General features: G+C 42.3%; 2 protein-coding genes across 18 annotated transcripts in view; one reads left to right on the top strand and one right to left on the bottom strand.

Moving 5' to 3' along the window:
- Hiw (MYC binding protein highwire) overlaps positions 1 to 24168 on the bottom strand; it is a 175142-nt gene that overhangs the window by 141705 nt on the left and 9269 nt on the right. The window lies entirely within an intron of this gene.
- Positions 6155 to 23918, top strand: LOC143902482 (uncharacterized). 2 transcript variants are annotated; one of them, XM_077415438.1, is made up of 3 exons: positions 6155 to 6287; positions 12325 to 13099; positions 20205 to 23918. In XM_077415438.1, the coding sequence occupies exons 2-3, from the start codon at positions 12887 to 12889 to the stop codon at positions 21570 to 21572; spliced, it is 1581 nt and encodes a 526-aa protein (XP_077271564.1). In that variant the 5' UTR covers positions 6155 to 6287; positions 12325 to 12886; the 3' UTR covers positions 21573 to 23918. The 2 variants fall into 2 exon arrangements, with proteins under 2 accessions (XP_077271564.1, XP_077271565.1); XM_077415439.1 differs by lacking the exon at positions 6155 to 6287 and adding an exon at positions 11713 to 12102.

Below are 24168 nucleotides of genomic sequence, written 5' to 3'. Positions count from 1 at the left end.
AAAAAAAAAGGATTCACTTTTCGCGCGGGAAGCGCGACGGGATTTTACGCGTTTGCTTTGACGCGTTCGCTCGGAATATCATTTTAAAAAAATTCCTTATTTCTGATATGGATATATAACCAAACGGATTCGATAGTAAGCGAGATTTCCATTTAGAACTTCACCTTTTTTATTATAAAAAAAATCAAGCATAGTTTTCCCTCTAAATTACCTTAAGTTGTGAAGAAATGATTCACTGACAATGAGAAGTAAGAAAGTTTCATAACTTTCATTCTAGAATTCATCATAAATATGTAACAACATCGCAACTGGATGATCCATTGCAGATATATGTTATACGTATTTGCATACAAATATAGTATACAATATAAGCTTTTCTGAAAGATATATGAAGCTAACATGGAATAGAAAGAAAGAGAAAAGAAAACATGACAAATATAGTTTTTTTGACATAACTTGTTTTTACAATTTTACGCGCGTGAAATATTACAGAAAAACCGAAATAACACTTTCTGTGTTATTAACACATTACTTATTCCGTTAGAATGTATTACGGATATACACGCACTAACGTATAACAGTTTCGTCCCAAATGTAAAATTGCCTGAAGATATATGTATACGTTTGGGTATTATGATTATCGCGCAAGTTTACGGCTGTATTTATATACGATATCGCTCTTATACCGCTTTTTCGATTACCACCCGGATCGCAAAACGGTGTCTAAAAAATGATGAAAGATATTAGCCTCCCCCGCGTGCGCAGAGATATAGCTCAAGATAGCGCGCGGAATAGAAGCAACGTGAACGTAAGGGCGAGAAGGGACGGCGAATTTATCGTTAATATTTTTCGCGCGCGCAAAATCTTGAGCACGAAAGAGAGAGAAAGAGAAAACGTTGTTTCGATATTTTTTCTTTTCCGAAGCGGGTAGCGGTACCATACCGAGAGTCGGAAAATGTAGACGAACACAAGGCTGAAATTTATACGTCGATACACGTGACACATCGCGAACGAAAGCACCGATACCGATAAAGTGTCGTTTCGCCTTCGAGGTCAACCTTCCTCGTTGTGAGTTACTCGGTATTATATACGCTTCTCGTTAGTTATTACAAGTTCGGATGCCGACCGCTGAAAAGTTCGCAAAATGTCATTCGTTTACTGTGCGCCGTGAAATTCCACCGTTCTGTCGAGAGCCATCGACAACGTACGCGCGTGTTCGCATTTGAATACGTAGATGAGAAACGAGCTGCGAATCTTTTTAATCTATACCTCGTGCATGCAACGAAAGCTTAGACAACAAAATTGCGCATACGGACAAAAGAGTCGCGATCCTCGTAACAAAATCATACGGCCGCGCGCGAGTAATGAGTACTCTCCTATATCTCTCTTTCTCCCTTACTCTCTCCATCCCCATCTCTCTATCTACGACTCTACGTTGAAAACACCAGGAAGAGTGGAGTCAGATACAACGTTGCTTTCCCCGGGGGCATCGAGCACCGGAGAAACTCGGCAAACAATTATAACTTCCGGTGGGAAACAGCGGTGTATATCGCCGCCGTGCTGCACGGCGCACGTCGTTGCGAAACGCTACATTTATGGTCCCGTTGGTGTTATCGAACTCTGAATTTCTGGTTTCGGAATTTCCAGTTTCACCGCGCCCGGCTGATGCGGTCGGCCGCCACCCTCGGCAACGATTACCTTTCTTAGCGCTGCGCGCGATTCGATTCATCCCCCCCCCCCCGGCACGTTCGCTCAGACGCGAATTCCTCCACATCGGGATCTCCTACTGACGAGGCGGGGTAGCTTCATATCCTCCACTGACGCGCATGGATATATCGTTTCCGTTAACCTTTCGCACTTCTAGTGGGAATTCTTGCTTCGCGTCAGCTGACACGGAGCTATTTTCAAGTGAACTACTGACGCGCAAGTAATTAATGCTTCCACGCTTCACTTCGGTGACTGAGCTAAAATAACAATGTCGAATGATTGACCGAATAACTTGTTTCAGTTCCGACGAAGCAGGAGTTCACTCTGAGTCTTTCATCCGCGATCTATTCCCAATCGTCGATTGGCAATCGAAATAATAATAATGAAAGAAGTTTTAATCTGCAATTATATGGAGATGTTCTTAGCCAATTAAAGAATTACTCGGGGCGAGTAAGTGTTTCTTCGTTTTGTTAATTTATTATTTATTATCCAAGAGATAAAGTCCAAAATTCTCTAGTGAGTCCTTATTTGTATATCTCGTTTTTTGTATTCGACACGTAGGATAGTGCGTACACGTGTAGTGGATGCAACATGCTCACATAATCCCTTTCATCGTCGGACCACAAAGTTTTCCCATTTGGCGAGGGTATGTACACTTTTGTTTTCACCGCGCGGTAAAACAAATTTTCAGGTGCATTTCGGAACACTGAGCGAGCGTGCTCGTGCACAAGCTCCATTTGACTAGGCGCATTTCGCCGCCGCATTTCCTCCTGTCCTTCTCGCAATAAGATCCACTCGCAAAAAGCCATCTCTTGGTTGAATTCATGACAATGTCATACAGTAGGCTCACTTTTTTTCCCAAGAGAAGCTCGTACCGAACGTATGAATGTTTGAAGCATCTCTGAAGGAATCGTTAGTACGTCGGAAAAATTATATCGGCCTGGCAAAAGCGTTTCTCCCAAGAAATATAAACGTATAACATGAGTGAATTTTTAATGATACCGCGGCAGAAAAGTACACGAAGCATTATCGTTTTGAAACTAACAATAAGTACAAGCATCGGGTTTTCAATAAAAACTCCGTACTGAAAATAGTAAACTCATAAATATTGAGATTTCTTTTAAAGTTCGAAAGATAAGCGAACGTTCAGAGTTGCTAAGAAATTCGCTAAGAAATCAGGAAAATAGATAGAAAAGTTACCATTCGTGTTACAGAATTGCACTTCGTGTAAGAATTAATTATAAAAATCAATATAATATTTTTAGTAAGCTTATCAAATTTACCGTTCTAAATAGGCCACACCTGTATATACCAGTAATTAATCACCGGTTTAGGTCAAATAAAAAATTGGTGATGTAATCGTGTAGTACGAGTAATATGTCATACCAAACGACAGACCGATAATCAATCGAGATCACGGCGAGTGGTATATCAATTAGAATACTTAGTATCCTTCGTTCGATCGTTCATTTCCGTCTAGCTGATCGCCCCTACACGAAGTCACGTTACTTTTTCAACGTCATAACGAAATTGGAAAATCTATATCGAAAGTAGCCACGGTTACGATTAATCTTCAACGACAGTCAGATCGCAAGCTTCTCGATATTTTACTCGTGCGATATGACGTTTGGCTGCACCGAGAGCAACGTCGCGTCGGCGTCCTCGGATAGGCTACAGGCGGGACAGCACTGCGACAAATCGATCATCGAAATATGTTTCTTATCGGGTCCGCGCCAGGGTCTCCGCGAACTTGAAGGTGAAAAGTTGACCCGCGTGATCCCTCGCGTGAGATTTCGGCCCGAGGTTTCAACGCAACATTGTGTCGCGACATATGCTTCGCGCCGGCACGGAGACGAAACTGGGTACAAGTGTAATGTAAGATCGCGTGCACATCAGCGAGCGATAAACGATGACTTGCGAACGATGAATGGGGAGGTGAGTAAGCGCGCTAGTTACTAAATAAAAGTCACAATGCGTTGTTCAATGAAATTGTATACATCGCCGATAAACAGTGGTGTTGCGTGAAACCAACCAGAGTTCACAGTAGGATCGATCTTCCACACTATTAGGTTGTAATAATTGTTAATTATAACATTTCTGTGATTATCAACAAACATAGAAATAGTTATTATAATAAAATTTAATTTCAGAATTTTATTAATATTTCACTAGTTTTAATTTTCAATTATATTCCAAGATAACTTGAATTGTAAATGTTATCATTCTGGTCGTCATGTACACGTTCATCGAGTTACTCTCTCGTCGAATTATTTTTCATAAATAAATTTCCACGTCTCGCTTCAGAATTCGAAGCTCATCGTTTATCAATGTGCACGAAGTTTAATGGTGTGCGAGGAGTATAAATACGACGACGGTGGAAAAAAGTAGGAAAAAGATAAATCTAAATATTAAAATAAACATGATAGAAACGGCGTTTATCGTGAAATATTTTTGCGCTACAGAATAAAACGGTCACAATCTGGACAGTATTCTCACAATATAAACATCAATTGTAAAAAATTGCCGTTATCGAGTTACGAAGCGTCGTACAATTACGGAAATGAATGGTAGGTCGCGTGCGTTCTGCTTGTATTTCCTTTTGTAAACCCCCCCCCCCCCACGAGATTTTCGAAGCGGATCAATGTAGGACGGAAATCCAATGTCCCGAAAATCCATGGCTGTCAAAATATCGCGAAGCAACGGGAGTAGTAACATCCGTTGAAAGCCGTCGTATGGATTTTAAAGCGCCGCGATGTCATCCGTGACATCTTGTCAGAAAAGTAAATGGCGAAATCAATTTTCAAAATAAGAGGAAAGGAACGTTTCGCAACCACGTTAGTTTTTCCATTGTCGAAGCTTTGTATCCCAATTTGTATGACAATCCACGATTCACGTTTATTCAATATAAGATATCTAATAATACAGAGACAATCGGAATTTATAAGTTAATTAACAATAAATCAGAATTTTGAATCTACAGTATTGTTAAAAATTCAGTCGCTAATCGCATTGATCTTCTCGCATAAATCTTTAAACATTATTAAAGATTTGCAACAAAATGCAAAAAAAATAAACATTAAAAAAAAAATATATATATATATATGAAATAGTGGTACGCTTTTATCAGAAGCAATTTATCATGGGTTGTCAACTCGGATAACTCAATGCAGTTATTAGCTTCTCAAACTTCGTTTCCGACTTCATTTAAATATCTCGCCTTTCCAATCTGATTATAATAACAAATACAAAGTGCAAACCGTTGATACATCATAGATCTAACATTTATACACGAAACACGAACGAATAAATGAAGAATAAAAAACCTCTCGATAACAAAGAATACTGATTCCTCGTTAAAAGAGTCTTCTCTCACAACGAGAAATCTCAATCATAATACGCTGAACTACTGCCACGTTTTTTCCCCGCCAAGATTGGTAATAAATTATTCGTTAATACCAAAGAAAGATAATATCGTATTATAGAACCCAAAGCATCGAGACTTAACAGTATCTTATATCAGTCGTGTCTTATCGGTTGTGACTGATAAGAAGTTTGGAAACGTATAAGAAAAAAGAGTCGAAAAAGGTCGCGAAAGATAATGTGATAAGAAAAAAAAGTAATTCAAGTAAAACAATGACGTTTTCGATTTTTTAAATAAACGGATACGTTATTTCGGTATAACAGTTACACAATAAAAATAATAATAAATATTAACTCACTCAAATATTCATGAAAAATAATTGGCACGTTAAAAAAGTTGGCTAGCTAATCAAGAATGTAAATCTCCCGCTCCCATCTTTCAAGAAAAAGAAGTGGACTTACTGTATACTTTAAGAAGTATATAATAAGCAAAATAAGACGCAAAGAAATATGAGAGAGATAAAGAAAAAAGAAAATATTGAACCAATAAAAATGTACGAAAAGTGAATAATGACAGAACTTTTCATTGCATGAATAAACACGACACAAATCTTGGAAAGAAGATATCTGTAAAATATGCAACAGAATGCGAACGATCATGATTGGTTAAATATCGATACCAAGTTTATACATATATTATGCATACGAGATATCATCGTGTATTAAGAGATTAAAGTATTCAGAGATTAAAGACTTGTTTAAAAAAAACTTGAGGATTTACATAGAGAGAGGCAAAGCGAGAACAGGAGCACGAGATGCGCCGCAACGGAGCAGAGGACGTACTGAGTGCCGATCGAGGGAGGGAAGTTTGCCGAGCTCGGGTGGGGATGCGTTTTACTCTGGAGGGAAGAGATGGGTAACGTAGGAGAAGGGAAGCACAGAGAAAGAGAGAGAGAGAGAGAGAGAGAGAGAGAGAGAGAGAGAGAGAAAGAGAGAGAGAGAGAGAGAGAGAGAGAGAAAGAGAGAGAGAGAGAGAATACTCGTGTCGCGCGATAACCGTCGCCGAGGTGCAAACCAGCCGCGAATTCGAAAGGCGGCCAGTCGCTGTTAGCGCGTCGACGACGACGCGTCGCGAGGTTCGCTTGTGCGCGGGATTATAACGTAAAAGCCGAGGCTCCGTTTCAGCTTGACGCACAGTACCGCTCGCGTTACATCTCGTTGTAAGTGTTCTCGTCCGTAAGGGACCGGATAATCGGCTTAAGGGGAGTGTTCTGCTGTGCCGATGTGAGCGTGGTGCTCGCGCGAGTGAAGGAAAATTATTCCGATGATGAAAAAAGGAGCCTAGAAATGCATGATCATCCCCGATAGCAATACCAATTCTTACGTCAATCAGTGTTAAATGAGCGAGAGATTTTCTTTTTCTTCAACGCCGCAAAAGGGACATAGGCATGCTTCTTGAATACAGAGAAATTTGTAACGTTTTTTCCCGATGTATCCCATACAAAAATTCAACGTGACACGCGAACGAACACGACGCAATCGTATTGCATAACGCGATTGGCGTCACGCGCGGCAGCTGCATCACGCGTCGGAATTACAAACCACCGCCTTTCTGCCGAGACCGCATAAAATAAGTCGCGCTCGGTCTGCCGGGTCGTAAAATAAATCGTCAGGTCGAACCGCGGCATTGAACCACGAAGTCGATCGACCGTCCACGGCGGCTACCAACCATGGCACGTCGTAGTCGCGCGACGAGACGAGAAATTCCGCCTAGCCGTCGCGACGGCTGGAGTTTATTCCGTGCGATCGCACGCCCGAGAGAGGCTCGCCTCGAATGGATCATCGCGCGAGAGCGTAATACTTGATTTCCTACGTGGCATGGTGCGGGCGCGCTATCTCTTACAACCGCGCCAGCTGCAGGGTCGATTAATTGCTCGTTTCTCACAGCTAACCCTGTCCCGTCCTGTCCTCCCCTCGAGGAAAGAATCGCCGCCACCCAGAAAACTTAATTGTCGCGTCACACAAATAAGGTCGACGTTACACTTGTCGTACAAGCATTATCAGATGTGCTGATTGCCTGAATTTCAGACTACCGATATACGCGTTGGAATGTATTTGTGTACAGAATTTGCGGAGAGTTTGTAAATATTTTTTTTTTTTTTCGTTTTAAACGAAAACATTTTCCATTAACTTCCTGTACGTCAAACTCATCGCGCAGGCAAAATATTGACTCGTTCGTGAAAAATGCGAGTCATGAAAATTTTCTTGACGACCACATCGAATTCTGGACGTTGGATGTTTGAGGCGGGTCTCGTAAACTGCACCGCAAAATTCCGGAAAGAAGAAATTTATTGTATATATTCGTGGCCCTCTCTACAAGGGCTCTCGTGATGTAACAATGTTGGAGTACCCTCGGCTGGGCTTTGCCCTTCTCGCCTACTGTTATCTCGAAATTGAAAACAATGCTGCGAGACTAAACATTCCACCCGGCGTTGCTCTCCGCGTTGCATGCATAACGTTACTTGAGTTACGAGCCGCAGGGCCGCAGCGGTGCAAATTATATACCGCATCTGGATTAAACCGAGAAACGTCGAAAGAGATATTGCATCCCCGAAGTAAAAACAGCAACCGCTGAAAACTACTTGCCCAGATATCGCACGATTAAGAGAAAAACGATATGTTGTTGCAAAATTGATTAAAAGCCTATTGCTCTTTGACTTCTAGCGATAACGCTATGTTTAGATCGTTTACTGATCGAAAAAAATGAACATTGATAACACGATATCTCTAATTTTGCGACAAACATTTTCCTTGGATGCGCGACATAAAATAAAGATGAAAGATTACACGGTCAATTGTGTTCGTTCAGCAATTCTTTTTTAATGCACAGAAATCAATTTCTGTGTGAAATATCAATTTTTATAACCGTATCAACGCGAAATCGGCACACGACTGCTCGTAAAACAAAAATTTATCTTCCAAGTCAATAAGCATAAAATCTTCATTACGTGACGGATTATTCGGGGGCGAGAGAGGACGTATGGACAGGCACGAAGAAAAATGTGTCGTTTAGAAAAGGCGGTCGAGCGTGTTCTCCCGTAATGTAGGTTATCGTCAATTCCGTGCCGATATCAGTCGTGTGACGCATTAAAAGCGTGATATCGATAACGAACAAAACCGATATTTTTCATTCGCGTTCGAAAGCACCGCCATTCGTTATCGTAACAAACATGGAAATGAGCAAGTGCCGCGGTAGACGCGTCTCTGTACAAACCTGCGTTCTATTCAAACAGAATCATCGGACCGTTACACCGTATCGCTTGACACACGTGATTTTATTTTTCACGCGCGCAAAACCGACAGTTCGATCCTGGCGTGTTCGGCTCGTCATTGGAAATGTTTGGCTGGTATGCGAGGCGCGAGATGTGCGACTGCATTCGAAAATAGTGACGCGCGGTGAAATGCATTAGTAAATAACCCAACTAAAAAGCATTACTGGATATAATTCACATATTTACTGCTAAATAAAAATTATCCTCAAATTGACAATTTGCGATTAATGATGAAACGCAAGTGCAAATTGAACCGGCGAAATTATTAACATATAACAATTTTAATTGTCAAAAACTGCCAGTAGTATATCTGCATTTTTTTCGAAAGAATGCAATTTCGTTACATGCGAATAACCAGTGTAGAAATGAAATATGCGATTATTTGCAGCATTTTCCAACGCGTCTGTTCTATTTCCGATTACGGATAAAAAATCGCGCAAAACACGCCTCGTCACTCGCCGGAATGAAAGTGCAATGAAGTGGGCCGGAGCGATCTCGGAGTTTCGATAAAACTTGAAAATTCAGCCGTGTGTCGCACGGCCGAAAATTGCGACTAAAACGCGGCCACGCCAAACGATCGAAATACACTCGAACGCTTCGGTTAAATTAGCTAAACGCGACATCGGGGGAGAGCTTATCAATAATCGATGTACATAACCCCCCCCCCCTCCCGCGTCGCTATGTATTCCTCCTCTCCCCTTATAATACCGCATTAATTCGTCAACCACGTCACGTGCACCTCTAATGACGGCCGACTTTATTCAAATCGCATCATTTTAATATGTAAATAATCGAAACGGGTCAGAACCAGCTCGATGAAACTCAACCAACTATTTCCTCGTTATAATGAGACAAACATTCTACTATTGGATTGTGTGTACAGCTCTTGAACTATTTAACGAATTCGCTATTTAGCGAACGTGCCATGCATATAAAATTGTACAATTTATAATATAAACATATTCTGAACGAAGAGAGAGAAAAACCGAAAGATAGGAGAAAGAGAAAGAGAATTAGGAATGCACGAAATATGATTTTTGATTAAAAAGGAGCTAAGTATTCTCTTTTTAACATTTATCTATCGAGAACGCGAAGATGAGACGGAACCTTTGGTCAAATCATTGTCGGATTAACCCTCGTCTCGCGATCAAGTGGACCGCAGTCCTGAAATCCTAGCTTAATCCTTGCGTACGGAAAAATTATTCCTCCCAAGATCTTCGTAAGCTACTGTGAGGGTTGAATCTCGGCATTTCTCCTTCACTATTTCTCCCTCTGATCTGGCCTCGTTTATCGTTTATCGCCGTCTGCGAACGCTTTCCCGGGAGGATGCGGACAATTCTTACAAGTCGCGGCGATAAAGCGGATGGGAAGATAAGACGTTGCCGAAGGAATAAAAGCGAATGTCTCGAAACGGGAGATGGACCGCTCGCGGAAGATCGTCATCGCCTTTTCTCTCTCTCTCTCTCTCTCTCTCTTCCTCTCTCTTTTCTCAAATTGCATGCAGCCGTGAGCAATCGCATACGGTATTCCGGTGCAGTCGCGCACAGCCGAATGGGGCGCGAGAAGTCGACGACTTGCTGCATATATATGTACGTATATTGCTGGTGAATCGACGTCGTATACGAGAGGAAGAGTCACGTAATCGGAAACGATTTACTCCTACACGTACCTCACCCCGTACCTTGCTTATCGTGTCGCGTGTCGAAGAGGCAAGAGAGACCCGGGCCTATCTGTTTCATTCAGCCGTATGTTTCAGGAACGATAAATATGCGGGCCTTTCCGATTACCCGATCTCGAGCCTCGGACTCGGAATATATATGAATATCCATTAACGAGGCGTAAATCAGATGGGTCGAAACGTTTAATCGTTGTACCGCGCGGAGATGGGATCCATTCCATCGTCGGCTTAGAATAATTTGCGTTTAAGTCTTCGTCTCCCGTCCGTCCACAGCGTATCGATTTCGTTATCTAACTCCCGTTTCGGTGTTTTCTCTTTTTCTTTTTTACGGCATATACGCTCACTCTCTTTGGCTCTATTTCTCTGCCCTGCTTCGCTTATGCGTTAGTAGTTTCCACAAAAGCGACGCCGAGGGTGACCCGCCACCGGTCAATTAATCGTACACAAACGATTGCCGCGCACCTGCTCTTTTTCTCCCTCTCTCTCTCTCTCTCTCTCTTTCTTTCTCTTTCTCGATCGTTGCGTCGATGAACAGTGAATATTCGTTAATTAAAAATGATCTACCGGTCGATACAGCGATATATGAGTTTTCCCTCGCGATATTATTATCTCTGTTATTGAAAGCGAACGATAACGGGATGAGTAATGAAGCGAGAATTAACTCCAACGTGGCGAAACTACAAAAACCGATATAAATATTCTTATGAAGAATGTAAGCGTTTACTTCACATATATATCAATAAACGTAAAAGCTTTACTTATTATTTATCGATACACTATTCATAAATTAATAAGAACATATACGAAAATATAATTGATGTAAATTTCAGAAGCTCAAAGGTTCTAACTTGTAATTTTTGCCAAGCTTAATATTAAGATTTTTTTTGTAATTCTTAATTAATGCAATGAGCAATTAGCTTAGTAAAAGTACCGCATTAATAGTGAGGTATCTCTTCGTTGCTACTGAAAGTAGAGCGAAAAGCCGAGAAGCAGACTGAAAACCGGACCGGAAGAATTTTGAACGGTCGTCATTCGAAAAACTCGACCGTAAAGGGAAATTCTTCTCGAATCCTTTGAGTGAGACCGCCTTTCATTCACGACGCTCTTTTCACGTTTATCGAGCTCGCCCGCTTCCACTTCGTGCCATTTCTTTCTTTTTTTTTTGTTGTTGTTGCCCGAATAGACCAAACTTTATTTCAACGAGAAATGAAGATATCAAAGATACATTTCATTGACTATCTGTGGCGAGAGAGTTTCCTAGTTATAAGTTAAAAGTATACACTTCCTGGAGGAGTTTTTTCGGATTATATTTATTTAACTTCAAAACAAAAAATAATGTTATATTTGTTACATCAAAACATAAAGATTAAATTAAGCACAGATTAATTAATTTAATAATTAATTCGAAACTTGATGATGTATCCTATAAAATACATTAACTCGTTGTACTGACTCGTAATTAAATTTATTAAAATATATTTTTAAGTCCTTGAAATTAGTGTAAACTATGTTTTCATATTTTTTTCAACAATTATCTCTCATTACACAAATATTCTTTATTTTATTCCAATATACCTTGAAAAATGATATCAGCTTTAAATCGTTTGTTACTCGGTATTTCTCTTTAAACAAAACTTAAGCTTTACTTGTTTTTAATTCACTAAGTTTAGGAGGTTGTGGAGGAGGCCAATGAATAAGACGATTTTTTCGTTGCATTGCAAAACTGTCATAAATAACCGAGAAGCATGTTCGTGGAACGCTAACGCGAAAAGTTTACAGTAACGGCAGTTGACATATTTGTACGGTAAACAGAACCACGTCATGTCGAGCGAGAACAGTCTGATAACGCAGGAATGTAGGCATGATTAGTCACGCAACGGTATATAGTGGAAGAGTATCCGAGTGGCAGATCGCGGATTATCATCATCGGATATTGCGACGCCCGTCATTTGACGCAGCGGTATCGTGTGGCACTTTTCAACATTTCGTCCGTTCCTGTATGATCGAGCGTGATAACGCAACGTGGTATTATTTTAAAAATCAAGACAAAAACGTTATCGTTCGATATCGTCGTGCGACGTCGACGTATCCTCTCGAAAAAATCGTGAACTAATTTTCGCTTTATTAAGTTATTAAATGGACAGAAAAACACTCTCCGCAAGTTTTCGATGTCAAAAAAATTTAATACTAAAAAAGAGGATAAAAGAGTGAGAAATGCAAGGTTTTCTAATTTCTCTATCCTTACAGAGACGGACTATCGTTTCCAGAAGAATAAGATCGAAGAGAGGAAGAACTCTTGTGATGAGGCGACGCAATGTTCGAGAACGTTGCGCACTGTCACCGGCAAAATTGGATCGTGCCAACGTCCCAACGAGGAAGCGAAGCATCGAGACGAATGTTGTAGTAGAAGATTTCTCGAGTCGGCGATTCGAATGAGCTTCAAGGATACTTGTACCGCGCGATCGTCGTCGTCATTGAGAGGCATGAATTCATCCAGAGACGGGACGCGGATTATGATCGAATCACGTAACGTTGCGTGGCATATGTCACGTGCCACGACTAAATCGAGATAGTTTTTCGTGGTGCAAGCGACATTAATCGCGAGCGCGAGCCAGTCAGCATTTAATCGCACGCTAAGCCAAGGCGAAAATTGAAAGCGTCGGATTCGACGGTGCAGATTTAAAGCGCAGACATGTCGGGGCGACCTAACGGTCGGCTCGACGTGAAATTGCCTGACGCCGGCTTGGTATAAAACAGCCGGTAATAAAGAAGAAGTGGCGCGAGGAAGAAGAGGGAACTCTTTGAGCGCATGGCAGAAGGAGAGAGAGGAGGGGAAGAAGGAGCGAGCGAGAGGCGCAAAATGGGAGCGACGAGATATGTGTTAGGCAGCGCGATCTTAGGACTCTTTTGGAGCAGTTTACTCAAGGGCGTCCTGACCAACTCCACCAGCAGGTGCGATTATCCGCCCTGCTCCTGCGACCACTACGGCAGATTGACCTGCGACTGCAAGGAGGAGGGAGAGGTAGGTTCGACACAAATCGTATCTCTGATAAGTATTCGCGAGAGAGTCGATTTTCGATTGAATCTCGGCTTGATATTGCGTGAAGCCGACGAAAAAATACTCTCCTTATCAGGAACGTAGATCTAAGCATCGTATCTTTCGACTCCGAGACAAGAAAGGATATATTTTCTTTTCTCGTATTCCAGCTCATCGTATTTTAATTCGAAACCCGACTCTGTTCAACACGAACGAAAACACGTGTAACTCGAACCCTCATTCATATATAATAAATACTCGCACATTTTGAGTATTTCATTTATAATTATGGTAGAATAATACAACGGATAAAATCTAAAAAAGAATAATTATTATCTCTGTTAAATATACACTTATCATATTTTAATTATAATTATTCGTTTTTACGTTTTATTTGCTGCTCTCATATTTTTACGTTTCGTTTTATACGGAAAGAAAAATTCTCTCTCTCTCTCTAATAATTTTAATAACTCTCTTTAAAATATTCCTTCGTAGTTTTTTTTTATATAGAAACGCAATTTTATAGACATCTATTTTCCGGTAGAGCCGTTCGAACTTCAGGGTCGGGTTCTAGGGTTAACTCGGTACTTTTCATTCTAATGGTTTCAACGCCCCGATCGGACGAGAGTCGTCCGATCTCTGTCTCCGATTTTTCCTACCTTTCCACCTCAAACGATCAGAATGATACGGCGAAGGACGATAGAAGATAGAAGTATTCTCACGCGCACTCTCTCTTTCTTTCTCTCTCTCTCTCTCTTTCTCTTTCTCTCTCTCTCCCAACAACGAATTCGTGCGAAAACCGCGACGGGGTCTATCGCTATCGCACGAAAAATCTCAGACAATGCGACACGGGGCTCTGTCTGGCCGTCCTTTGTTCCGCGAGGGACGTTATTCCATTTGCGAATTACCCGACGGAGAGATAAAGGGGCGGTACCGCGGGTAGCTCCATGCGATGGTGAAATCGTAAAACTCGATCTCTTCCGCGGCCGAGAGGAAAGGATAGGAAAAAAAAATACAAGAGAAAATGTTTCCTCGAGATCACAGCGATGTCTTCGGTGCCGCATATCGCTCGAAGCAACGACAAAAATCGAGAAGTAATAACCGCGTTCCGAGGCTCGCTTTGCTCCCGCTGTTGTCGCTATAAACTGATCGACATTGTAAATGAGAAAGACAGAGAAAGAGAGAAAATAGAAGAGTGATCAGCCAAAACGAGCCTAATCTCCTGACTACGCGGGGGGTTCTCGTAAATCGCGAGGGTCCTAACTGCGACGGAGGGATGTGGAAACTGGAAACCCCCATAAATTAGAGCGTGTTTACGCAAATCGGTAGGGTCTCGCGCGGGCAAAAAGGGCAGGCATCAGGCAAGGCAGGCAGGTAGATACATACGCGTGCGAGATAAAATCCGCCGATCCTTCTCCACCCTCTCGTAAATGTTTCGCGTTTATTCCCCGGCGGCCACGCACCCTGTTCGTTCGAGCGGGAAAAAAAATAGCGGGCGATCCCTCGGCGATCTATGTCTATGATCACGCGAGCTGTTCGTTCTTCGTACGGCCCGCGTTTCCGACGCTTCCGGCCATCCGCGATATTAAAGGAACACCGGTGCGCGATCAAGGAGCGTCTGCCTACGTGCAGCTACGCGCTAAAGGCACGGATGATTCATAATCGCAACGCGATATCGCGATAAACGAGCACCGCCAGTCGGACTCGAGAACGGCGCTTCTTCGTGCACCGAGGAGAATTTTCTTCGTGACGCGCTGGAACTGGAAGTTGTCCGGAATCCGGTATTCGTTAAATCGAATCGAATACAGGAGCGGAGACGAAGTAAAGCGGAGAAACACGGTAACGCGAGTGCTATCGCTTTTTCCACCGCCGTAATTTATTGAATAAATTTGGAGACTCTCTCTCGCGGTGATGAGAGTTTGAAATTCGACTTCGCCAAAGTTTCTTTCCTCGTTCTTCCGTGTTTCTCTGCTCGCGAGCGTTGCTCTTTCCAACTTCCGTCTTTTTCGCCCGCGATGGAGAAGCGAACGGTAGTACGAGGTTGAAGTAATAATACGATAAGAAAGTAATGAATGCGATGGGGATGGCTACATGGAATATATACGAGTATATATATCGCGCTTAACGATTACGCGACAAGATAAAACAAAATCAACCCTGTTGCTACAATTAAAGTCCCTCGCGTTATTTGATTTAAAACTCCGAGATTTTATTAATTTCACACGCGGGAATAATTCCAGTATCGCGGTACTGGTACGCAAACGAGTCTCGTATTCGTCGCGCGGAGAGAGAGCGAGAGAAAGAGAGGATGGAGTACGCCACGGAAATTTAATCGCAGCCACGTTGCTTCAAGCGCGCAAATATTTCGCGATGCAACGACGTTGTTTTACCGCGCAACGTACCCCGGACGAAGATAATGTTAACGCGCGTCCTCGCCAACGTCTCTCGCTGTCATTATTGTTCCACGATAAAGCGTTCTTTGTGTCCGCTCGAGTGCACGAGGAGCGTGCATGCCGCATGCTGCCAGCGATTCGACAATATCGTAAAATTCGCGCGCGCGTGACGAAATGACCGGCCGGAAGAAGATGAGCTCGAGCGAGCAAGCGAGCGAGCGAGCTTTACGCTCGCGAGAAACGACCTATCGATATATTTATACGCGTATCTATTCCTGATACGCTGACAGTTTCGACGACCTTGTACTCGTGCACGGATAAGAGCAAAAAGTGAGCCATGTGTGCGGACTTTATCGTTGAGCGGAAGATATAATAACGCGGATTACAAGAAAGAAGTGGCTCGCTAACGATAAGGAATATAAATTGCTCGAAACGGGATTGAATTTCTGTTGCGCGGCTAATTGGTCGAAAACGTGCTTCCCATTCATCATCGATGACATATCACGCGTGTGGAGTGAACTCATAATTACAAAGCAACGGGGAGCACGAAGGAAATGTGACAAAAGAAAAAATTTTAGTGCAAACAAATATTTTGATATTAATTAATATCCTAATATATAATTCAAACTTCAAATTTGAACTTCTTTTCAAGTGTCATTATTTATCAAAATGCAGAGTTATGGTAACAAATTAGTTAAATACATAATAACGTAAATATACGAAAACTTCAGAAATTTTTTAGAAAAAAAAATTAGTAAAAAAACAGTTGAAATAATAAAGAATAAGAATATATTTTATATAAGATACTAGACATCATAGACGCGCGCTTCGTGCGCGCTATTTAGCTTTAATATTACACACAACTGTCAAAATATGCTATGACAGCCGCTCACGAAGTTAGCGCAGCAACAGAATCAATCAGCATCGCGGAAAAGAGCCAACAAAGCACGTCGAGACTTTCGAGAAGACTTCAAGAGATGCGAGTATCGATTTAACATGCCTTTTTTTTAGAAAGGATATAGCAAACTCATATATAAAATTTATGGTTCGTGATAGCAAAATTAATTCCTGTTCTTTCCAAAAATTATTTCTCAGAAAATATGACACAAAGATCTTAAGAAGAATACATTTTGAGCAAAATGTGTTCTTATAGAAACTAACAGTCTAGACAATAAAGAATAGAGATCTTAGGGCGCCAAGTTTGTGGTTAGTAGTCGTGATTAATTCATGTGTAACAGAATCTGCTTTCACGAGAAAAAGTTAATAATACTGATAATAAAAAAAGTTGGATTTACAAATTATCGAAAACGCTTTGAACTCCTTTTTAACAATGGAAGCCCATCGATGGATCCTCTGGGTACGAAGTCCTTGGTCGCGGGTTGAATAATTGACAAAGGGCGTAAATAATTAAAGCTGCCTTTTAGCGAACGCGACCTTAAACTTACTCGCTCCGCCGTAACAAAAGAAACGACGGAATAAAACGCAAAATGACGAAAAAAAAAAGCGTTTCGGTCGGGGGTGTAAAAATAACGGCCGTAAATACTGTCGGAAACGTAAGGATGCCATTTCCAAGGAAAAGACGCGCGCGGTTATGAAAATACTTGGAAATGGAAAGACGATGGCGAAGCGAACGTGCCGTACCATCCACGAGAAAATTGCAACGGATAAAATTGCACGGTTAAGCAGCAACAATCGGTTCCTGTAGCAATATCGCGGTTATTCCGCTGTACAATAAGTTAATAGTAATGAACAGGATTGTGATAGAAAATTAATGGGAAATCGAATTGTCACTCTTGCGCGAAGTACTAATTGAAATAAAACGATAATCGGGAATCAACGGCAGATTGGTCATAATTTAGTAATTAGATAACATACGCGAGATAATTGCTCGAAATTAATCGCATCGATCATTTTCTGCTAAAAACTATTTAAGCGCATATAAAAATATGCACGAGTTCAAAAAGTTCAGACAACGCGAGTATTTTTGCGGGAAAATTTTTGATGTCACGAGAGAATTGTTGCGCATAAATTTTTTATGGATCATAAAAGAGCTTTCGGTTCCATTTCTGCCGCTTTCCATTTCACCGTTTCATTTCCGATTTCAGCCGAAGGTTCCCTCTTGTCCCTTTCGTTTTCACACGGCAGGATCCGACTATCGCATCTCTCTCCAATGAGCTTAATCCCACCCATTAAACCAAACTCATTTTCACTTTCATTCAGCAAAGTGTCTGCCTATTCGGCGGCGAGCCCTCAAACATTTTCCCGTTCGATCAGAAACGTAAAAAAGCACTTTCGATTACTGCCATAATCGACATTAGAGCGCTCGTAATTTCCTCGCGGATTATCCCTTGCGCTCCGTCGCGCAGATTTCCTCGCGAGTATGCAGTCGGGAAAATGTCACACGGCGAACATGCAAAAAACTGCTGGGAAAACTAGTTCGAGGGGAACTAACGCCCGCGCTCGAGTTTAATTCCCACCGGGAATCATCTCTCTCGTAATCGACAAGCGCACGCTCAGCACGAGAAAAAGGACACAGGGTCAGGAATGTGACGCGTGAAAATGTCTGGGAGAGTACGGAAGAAGAAAAAGTCTACCATCCGTGGAGAGATTGCTCGAGCGTAACTAAAGCAGAAAATATGAACGGAATAAAGATATGTTTGCTTGAAGATCGAAAGAAAAGCGCCATCGCCCTGTACTGTCTGGTTCCCGCAGAGCTTACCTCACGTTTCTCAAGAAACGCGCAAAATTCTCATGAAAGAAAATTCAGATGTCCTTTGAGATCCTGCAGAGTTACGACAATGATTCGATCTGAGACGACCTACCCACCGTTTATGAATTTTATGTTTTTGGGACACGTCAAATGCATTGGATAGATAAGCCATCGTGATAAAGGAGCCACAAATTACATTTCTCTATGCAATAGCCTTGGGAGGTCATCGAATTTTCCGGAGAGACGGTCATAACTTCAAAAAAGAATCTAAAACTAACAATGTCTGAACGTTTTCTCCACATGATGTATGATGATTTAAAAGTGTTAGCAAACGTTTCTGAATAAGATTTTTCGCAATGATTGTATACGGCTGAAAAAAAGGCTGAAGCTTCAGTGTCTTTTGTACACATCTCCGGTAAATTTTCCCAAACAAGATAAAGAAAAATTTTAGTTCGGAATAGAGGCAAGTACAATACGTTAGTTGATAATCTCCGCTCGACGTTGCGCGCCTAAAAGTAGCCATGGACAATGAGACAGGAACAAAAAGGGAAGTTCGAACAGAGGTAGGACGGAACGAATGGGGAGCAAGACATTAATGCGTAAGAACGACAGGGCCTGAAAAAGAATAGCATAAAAGCCCTTTTCTTTCATCGGCCTATGTCGCGCTTTTTTAATTTCTATTCTGTATTTTTACCATTCAACGGACATTTTGCCTCGCGTATTTTTTCCGCATTGAAATCCTACCAAAGATCGTTCTTTCAATTTTATCTTCGTCTTTATTTATAAAAAAGCAATTCATTAGTGAAAATTTGTTCTAACGACATTATGACGGTAATATGCGAACCATTATTTCTCTTTTTCTCTCGGAATACAACGTTTGAACAGAATCGATTAGGCAGAGGAGTGAGATAATTAATGACAGCAACATACGTTGCCGCGAGCGACGCACACGAGATATCTCGCACGGTCCCTTTGTAGAAATCAAAGCCGCAGAGAGTCGCGATGCGCGTTTCGCGATCGACCGTTCGATGCACTAGGTGTCGGCGGGCGTTATCGGGCGACATTCCGACGTCACGACGAAAACTGCAACCGGCGCGAATGAATGAGGCAACGAATACATTGCGAGCAACATTCCAATAACGTGGCTCGACGCGATGGTGTACGATGCGAGGCGCGCTGCGAGCCTCGCGAAATTATCCGTGTCGCTTCTCCTCCGATTCCATTCGCCGCGCAGATGTACAGAACGGTTCTCTGTTCAATATATCGAACGTGCATCGTTTACGTGCGCGACACGTGACGAGTTCGCGCGGATCGGATAATCCCGCGCCAGTCATCTAATTCGTATGCAAGGGCAAACACGTATTAGCACGCGCCAGAGCGGAAAATCCAACAGAACCGATAGCTCGATGTAAATTCGCGCGAACAGTCGATAGGGGGAAAAAAAGCTGGCTAAAAAAATGGAAACGTGACTTTCGTTTAAATCGATAATCTCTGCGACGTATCTCTCGACGGGCGCAAGATGAAAACGATGATTACTATGTCGCGAAATTAAGCTCCCTCCGTAATTATGATAACAATATTATTCACGGTAATTAGCGAGACTGGGCGCGCACGTCGCGAATAATTAGGATAGTTAGACCTGCTTGCAATTATAGCTATTCGATCCTCCCTCTCGCAATTATAGCTATTAGAAACCTCCCTCTCAGTATACTGCGTCGTACCAGATTACGCTCGAATGTTAACTGTGTCCTCTTCGCTCAATAATATCAAGGATTAATCTCTCGAAATAAAGAAAATGTAATATCCCGACTATCTTTAATATATTTTGCTTCCAAAAATATCTTTTTATTTTCGTAAATGAAAAGTAACCTACACTAATGGTCGAATGGAAATTTAATTATTACAATTATGTTTCCAGCTCTTTCCTATGTAGGTAGCTAAATTAAATGTAGAAAGTCCCTGACAAAAGATTGTTTTAATTTTGCAGGAATTAATTCTAACCACGGAGGGGGACAGACGGCTGAGTCCACACACTAGCAGGATAGCGGTGAGCAACTGCTCATCCGTGACCCTCGCGAACTCAAGTCTAGTCTCAATGGCCGGACTACGATCGGTGGACCTGGCGAACGTGGCGAATCTTACCCTGGTCAGACAAAGCTTCGAACTTTCGCCGTTCAGCTCGCGCACGCGGATCACCGTGCGGAACAGCAGCATCGACGTGATGCCGAGTTCCGTCTTTCGCGGCGACATCGAGGCGATTACGTTCGAAAACGTGCGGATCGGCCAGCTGAGTGCCTTCTCGTTCGCCAATTTAATTCGCACGGAAAACATACGATTGGAGAACTGTCGCGTCGAGACGACGGAGGCACAGGCCTTTAAGAAGTTCGACGTCGGGTACCTGCACGTGATAGGCAGCACATTCGGCGATCAGCTGCCGAGTCGCACCATGAACGACATCGAGGTCTATCACAAGTTCATGTTGGACGGCGTGCGAATGGGCGTCGTGAGGAGCAACGCCTTCATCGTGAGGAGCCCGCGCACGGTGGCGATACAGAACTGCGTGATCGACAGCCTGGAGAGCGAGGCTTTCGACGTGACGGCGGACGGCGCCGTTATCATCAAGAACAACACCATCGGCAGCATCAGCGTGGGCGCGTTTCTAGGTATTCGCGCGAATCGCGAGACCAGACCGCCGCCGCCGTCGTCGTCGTCGTCGACGCACGGCCTCATCTTCAAGAACAACAGCGTTGGAAGCTTCGAGGAGGGCTCGCTGATGTTCGACCGCGCGAGCTTCCGACTGGAGCTCGACAATCTCATCATCTCGCAACCATGCGACTGCCAGATGTTACCCATATGGAAGAACTATGTGCTCAACTACACGAACATCTACTCGCGGTTCTACGCGAGAGAAAACTCGCTGATGCCGCCGCAATCGCAACCGCAGGAGCCCATCAACGAGACTCCGGAGACCTTCCTGTGTCTGGACGGCGGAACGGACGGCGCGCCGATCACCTTTGTCGATTACGAGGCGCGTCATTGCTCGCTCGGCGGCTCCATGCTCGTCTTCATTCTAATCATCGTGGGTGCTATTCTCGCCCTGATAGTATGCGTGTGTCTGATCGTCTGGTGCTGTCGAAGACGCCGACGAAACAACAGGAAAAAATGGATCAGCGTGCCGACCAATGCACCCGACGTGGTCTCGAAGAAGAACGGCGTGATCGGCAGAGAAGCTGCAACGTCCGGCACGCCGGTCGACAGTAGGATAACGATGGTGGTACCGGACGGCAGATTGTACCGAGAGACGGAGTTTCACGTGATCGTCGAGAAGGCCGAGCCGCTCACGACCGAGTTGTAACGAGACGCCCCGGGCGGCTCGACGAGAAGACCCACGATCGTCGCTCCCGTTGAAGAAGAACTCGAGTGGGCGGAAACGTCGAGCCGCTTTAGAGTGTACAAGCTGTGAGAGCTGCGAGAGACGCCGCCGCGCGATCGGCGCCAGTGAAGAACAGTAACCGTAAAAACTTAGACCCAATGTGCTCGGAGAACGTGAGAGGAGTCCTTCCAATGGAGAGAGGGACATTTCTCGGATGTTACTCGCGTGCGTAATATAGACTGCGTAAATCGTTGTCGCTTGGAGTATAATAGAACGCAGAAAATGTACGCAGTTCCCAGAATCGTGTCCCGTTTTTAATTTAATCGATTGTCTCTCCTAGTACAACGCAGTTCGTAAGCTTCCATTCACATATCATCTGCGGCCACCGATTATTCCAGACGCGCCAGACCGCGCGTTCTTTTCATTCCTTGAGCTGTCCTCTATCTCGAAAGCGGTCACGGCAATTAAAAAGTTCTTTCCGAACGAGTCGCAAATTCGGGTAATCGGTCGCCGCAGCTAGTTAAGTTTATCATTAAACTTTCGAAAAAGAGAGAGGGAGGGCCAGTGTCGTGGAAGATGAAACGAGACTCTCGTCGAAACGATGCGACTTAGGAAGCAGAAGAGAAAGGGAGAAGAGCCATAATTCGTAGAGAAAACTAAATTCGCTGTCTTGCGTAAAATACGCGATTGGACCGACCTTTCGCACTCCCGTTGCTTTAAGTTCATCGATCGATAGCGCGGTTATCGAGGAAACATTAGTGAGTGTTTCGAGCGAAAATCACGGTACGAAAGAGCAAAAAAATGGGATAACCGCTCGCTTGGACAACTGTGCCATTCCTGGAGTGACACGACACATAATCGTGTCAACTCCATAAAAATTCTGATCTCTCGAACACAAGGGAAAAAAGTGAACTGTCGGAGATAAAACTCTTCGCTAAGCTTTCATATCAAAATCGTTCCAAACTATCGTTTTTATAGAGAAGAAGATTGATATAGCAATGCAACAAGTTAAAAAGCGAAAATAAACCGGCAAGATCAATTGATTAAAATAAAGAATACCCCACACCTCATACCAGTGGCGAATTTATAAGTTATTAATGGCATGTATCGTTTGGTAAATTGTGTTTTCAATTTCTCTTTTCAACTTTAAAATGTATTATAAATAATAATTCACGTCAATTTTAAAACAAAATTATTCGTTTTAAAATATACTTTTGACATAAATGCCTTTTTATTAATTTTACTAAATATAGAAGCTCTTATATATTTTTCAATTAATTTTTATTAAAAACATCTTCTAGGAACGTAAGCGTCAAGCCCTTGAAAATGTAAATCCGCCACTGCTTCATACGAAAACAGCGAAATCCGCCAGACTAAAACCAGTGAGTTAATTTTTAATTGTATCTTGCTGTAAATTCGTTATCGTGTTATTTTATTAACGCATTTATTTAAAGCAAACACTTGCTTTGACACTGTGCGATATAAGAAAAACTGTTGTTACTGTTATTATAATTTATATTTAATCTTAAGTAAATCACGCGGTAATCAAAACGTTACGATTGTTGCGCGGAATTTCTGTGTTAACGTAACGCTGGAAAATTTCAGCGAAACAGGTGATCTTGTAAAACCAAACAAAACCTACTTGAAATGTACATCCCGCCATATAGCAATATTCTTCGATGCGTTTGATATATGCGTGTAATGGAAGCATTTTAAAGGACTTGATTATGAGCGAACGTATTCCCCTAGATCATAATCGATGAAAATAAATAAACGTTTTCCTGTCCCTTTCCCCTTTAATTAAAAGGAGGCATATATCGACATTGATCTAATATTTTGATAATCATAAAAAGACATTTGCCGATTACGGAAAAAGAAGTAAAATAAAGCTTGTCGGAAACTGTAATATATCGTACGGTTAAAATTGATTTATTGAACAGAAGGCCCAAGCACTCGAAGCACTTGAAGACGGAGGTAAGCAACGCTTCGTCTCGAGCGCATGAAAGAAGATAATTGAGCCTCGGAAAAAACTTTTTGTGCCTCTTATACTCGATAACTCGAACTCCGCCAAGGTAGGTTTTATTAGCATCCCGGCCGCTAATAATATCGAAAGATCAGAGTCCAATACGCCGCGACGTATGCAAACTGTATGCGCAGATATGTATGCGTGTATACGTGTGTAATTATATCGTTGTGGTGAACAAAATCAGTTTATAATGTCATATATAGTTATAATTATCGTGAGACTGTGATATAACAGCCGCCGACTGTATAATTTGTTTCGCATTGAACGACCGAAGGTACAATAAAGACGATACCAATAATGTACTTGCTAATCGTATTAAGATTGTTCTCCAAGGAGATCACATGCTAATATTCCTTCAGTTAATAGTAGGTACGTATACCGTTTATTACATTGGCGAAAATTAATTAAATTTTACCTATTCGTACTTCAAAGTTAATTGCAAATAAAAATGATTATATAATTGCATTGACTAAATGTGTGTGAGCAAAGTCACATAAAACTCTAACTGACCAGAAATTATCTACGAATATTTTATATGTTTATGTTTTACTA

Source organism: Temnothorax americanus, unplaced genomic scaffold (genome assembly GCF_048541705.1).
Source record: "Temnothorax americanus isolate GAGA-0224 unplaced genomic scaffold, ASM4854170v1 Scaffold4, whole genome shotgun sequence".
In the NCBI taxonomy this organism is placed as follows: domain Eukaryota; kingdom Metazoa; phylum Arthropoda; class Insecta; order Hymenoptera; family Formicidae; genus Temnothorax; species Temnothorax americanus.
The sequence above is the reverse complement of the archived record's forward strand: the minus strand, read 5'-3'. Positions and strand labels throughout refer to the sequence as shown.

Bases quoted from the DNA above. Each gene is read 5' to 3' on its own strand.
- LOC143902482 (XM_077415438.1), top strand. From the start codon at position 12,887: ATGGCAGAAGGAGAGAGAGGAGGGGAAGAAGGAGCGAGCGAGAGGCGC. The intron at 13,100-20,204 runs GTAGGTTCGACA...TTAATTTTGCAG, and splicing joins ACTGCAAGGAGGAGGGAGAG to GAATTAATTCTAACCACGGA.